Source organism: Prionailurus bengalensis, chromosome D4 (assembly GCF_016509475.1).
Source record: "Prionailurus bengalensis isolate Pbe53 chromosome D4, Fcat_Pben_1.1_paternal_pri, whole genome shotgun sequence".
NCBI lineage: Eukaryota > Metazoa > Chordata > Mammalia > Carnivora > Felidae > Prionailurus > Prionailurus bengalensis.
The window spans coordinates 81639563-81641924 of NC_057359.1; the positions used below are offsets into that span (position 1 = coordinate 81639563).

A 2362-nucleotide genomic window follows, 5' to 3' on the forward strand; every position below is an offset into this window, starting at 1 on the left:
TTTGTTGTGTTTCTTAAATTCCACCTATGATGAAATCATATGGTATCTGTCTCTGACTGACTTCTTTCACTTAGCATTATACTATCTAGCTGCATCCACATCATTGCAAATGGCAAGAGTTCATTTCTTTTTTATGGCTGAGTAATATTCCATTGTATGTATGTACCATATCCAATTGAAGATGTTTCTTAAATTCCATAAGGATACTGGGAGCTCAGGTTTTTTTGTTAAATGTTTATTTATTTATTTTGAGATATACAGACATACACACACACAAACACACACACACAGAAAGAGAGAGAGAGAGAGAGAGGGAATCCCAAGCAGGCTCCAAACTGTGAGCACAGAGCCTGACACAGGGCTCGATCTCACAAATGGTGAGATCATGACCTGAGCCGAGATCAAGTCAGATGCTTAACTGACTCAGCCACTCAGGCACCCTGGGAATTCAGAGTTATTGACAAGGAGAAATCTAGTCAAGAAAAATTAGTGAGAAATTTTTAGTTGCACTTGGAAGGAGTGGATAGGAAAAGGGAATGGGAGTAAGAGAATGAGAAATGGGTGCAAAGACCCTGGGTCAGTTAGGTGGCCCTAATGAGGTGGCTTTGATTGGTGGGTATATGATAAGATATATTATTATTATTATTATTATACTGTAAGATAAATATAAAATATTATGAATATATAAGACTTGGTATATAATATTCTAGTCTGGTCACTTATACAATTTCCCACGAACACTCAGTTTAGGTATGCTAACTTCTAGCAACTTGGTATGTAGACCAGGAATCAGCAGAAATGAAGGCTCAAAGAAGACCTGCTTCTTAGTGTGCTCACGAAAGTGCTGCCTGGGACCTCCTGCCCATCAGCTTCCTCAGGCCTTGCTTCATGTCTTTGTTCCTCAGACTATAGATAAAAGGGTTCAGCATGGAGGACAGAACTGTATAGATGACTGTTGCCACCCTGTCCTTGATGGTATAGCTAGACAGGGGTCGGAAATAAACATAAATAATGCTTCCATAAAAGAGGGTCACCATGGTGAGGTGGGAGCCACAGGTAGAGAAAGCTTTACGCTTCCCTGCAGCTGAAGGGATCTTAAGAACAGCAATGAGGATCCGGACATAAGAGATGACAACACACATAAAGGGGGTCACCAGGGTTATCAATCCTTCTGTGTTAATTACAATTTCATTGACAAATGTGGGGGAGCAGGACAATTTCAGCAGAGGGTTGATGTCACAGAGGAAGTGGGGGATAACATTGGAGTCACAGAAGGTGAGACGGTTTATCAGAAGAACTAGTAACAGGGAATGGAGGTCAGAGATGGAGCAGGAGAAGGCCAGCAGCAGGACGCAGCGGCGGTGGCTCATGGTGGTGACATAGTGGAATGGGTCACAGATGGCCACAAAGCGGTCAATGGCCATGGCAGCCAGGAGATAGCTTTCTGTGTTGGCAAAAGCCAAGAAGAAATACATCTGGGTCATACACTCAGTGTAGGAGATGGACTTCTTCTCTGACAGAAAGTTGACCAGCATCTTGGGAATGATGGTTGTTGTGTAGCAAACATCAATGAAGGATAAGATGCTGAGGAAAAAATACATAGGTGTCTGGAGTTGAGTGTCAGAGCGGATGGCCAGGATGATGAGCAGATTTCCTACCAGAGTGACCATGTACATGATGAAGAACAGGGCAAAAAGTGGCTTCTGGTCCTCAGGCCGGGAGGACAGTCCCAGGAGGATGAACTCAGAGACACTGCTGGTTTGATTGACCCTCTCCATAATCCTGCATGTACCAGTGAATATGGAAAATTCCAGAACTTTCAATTCAACAAGTTCCAATTTATTCCTATCTCCCCAAGAATTCCTATAAATTGCCCATGATTCTGTCTTCCTTCCCTTCCACAAAAAGGAGTTGAACAATACAAAAGTTTAACCTGTGTTAAATGCAGGGACATCAGAGAAAGGATTTCCTTTCAGAAAGAATCCTTGGTGGACCTCAGTGATGCATGTTTCTCTAGCTCCCCATAAATGCTTATTCAGATATGTCAGGTTGAGGCTCATCTCTCTACCCTCCTTGCAAACAAAACAAAGTAAATAAACGACAACAAAAAACCCCAAATACCTAAGTGAAACAGGTAAATATGAATGCTGACATAGGCGCACAGTGTTTATAGTCAACATTTCAGAGACAACATTTCATTAAAAGCTGGCAAAAAAACCCTCTATTATATGTGAACCTATTTATTAGAACACTCTTAGACACTGGGGATTTATGGCTTCACAATTATTCAACACCGTTGCATTAAATGTTCACTGGGAACTCAATTGCTTAGGACTGAACTTTGTACTGAGAGTACAAAGAT

The 2362-nt window shown here is 41.8% G+C and overlaps 1 protein-coding gene across 1 annotated transcript; it reads right to left on the reverse strand.

Annotated features, from left to right (window-relative positions):
• Window positions 1-436: 436 nt before the first annotated feature.
• LOC122475363 (olfactory receptor 1L1-like) lies at window positions 437-1778 on the reverse strand. Its single transcript, XM_043567289.1, has one exon. It carries the CDS (start codon window positions 1776-1778, stop codon window positions 834-836), a length of 945 nt encoding a protein of 314 aa, XP_043423224.1. The 3' UTR covers window positions 437-833.
• Window positions 1779-2362: the final 584 nt, after the last annotated feature.

Coding starts and splice junctions, on each gene's coding strand:
- LOC122475363 (XM_043567289.1), bottom strand. CDS start 1,778: ATGGAGAGGGTCAATCAAACCAGCAGTGTCTCTGAGTTCATCCTCCTG.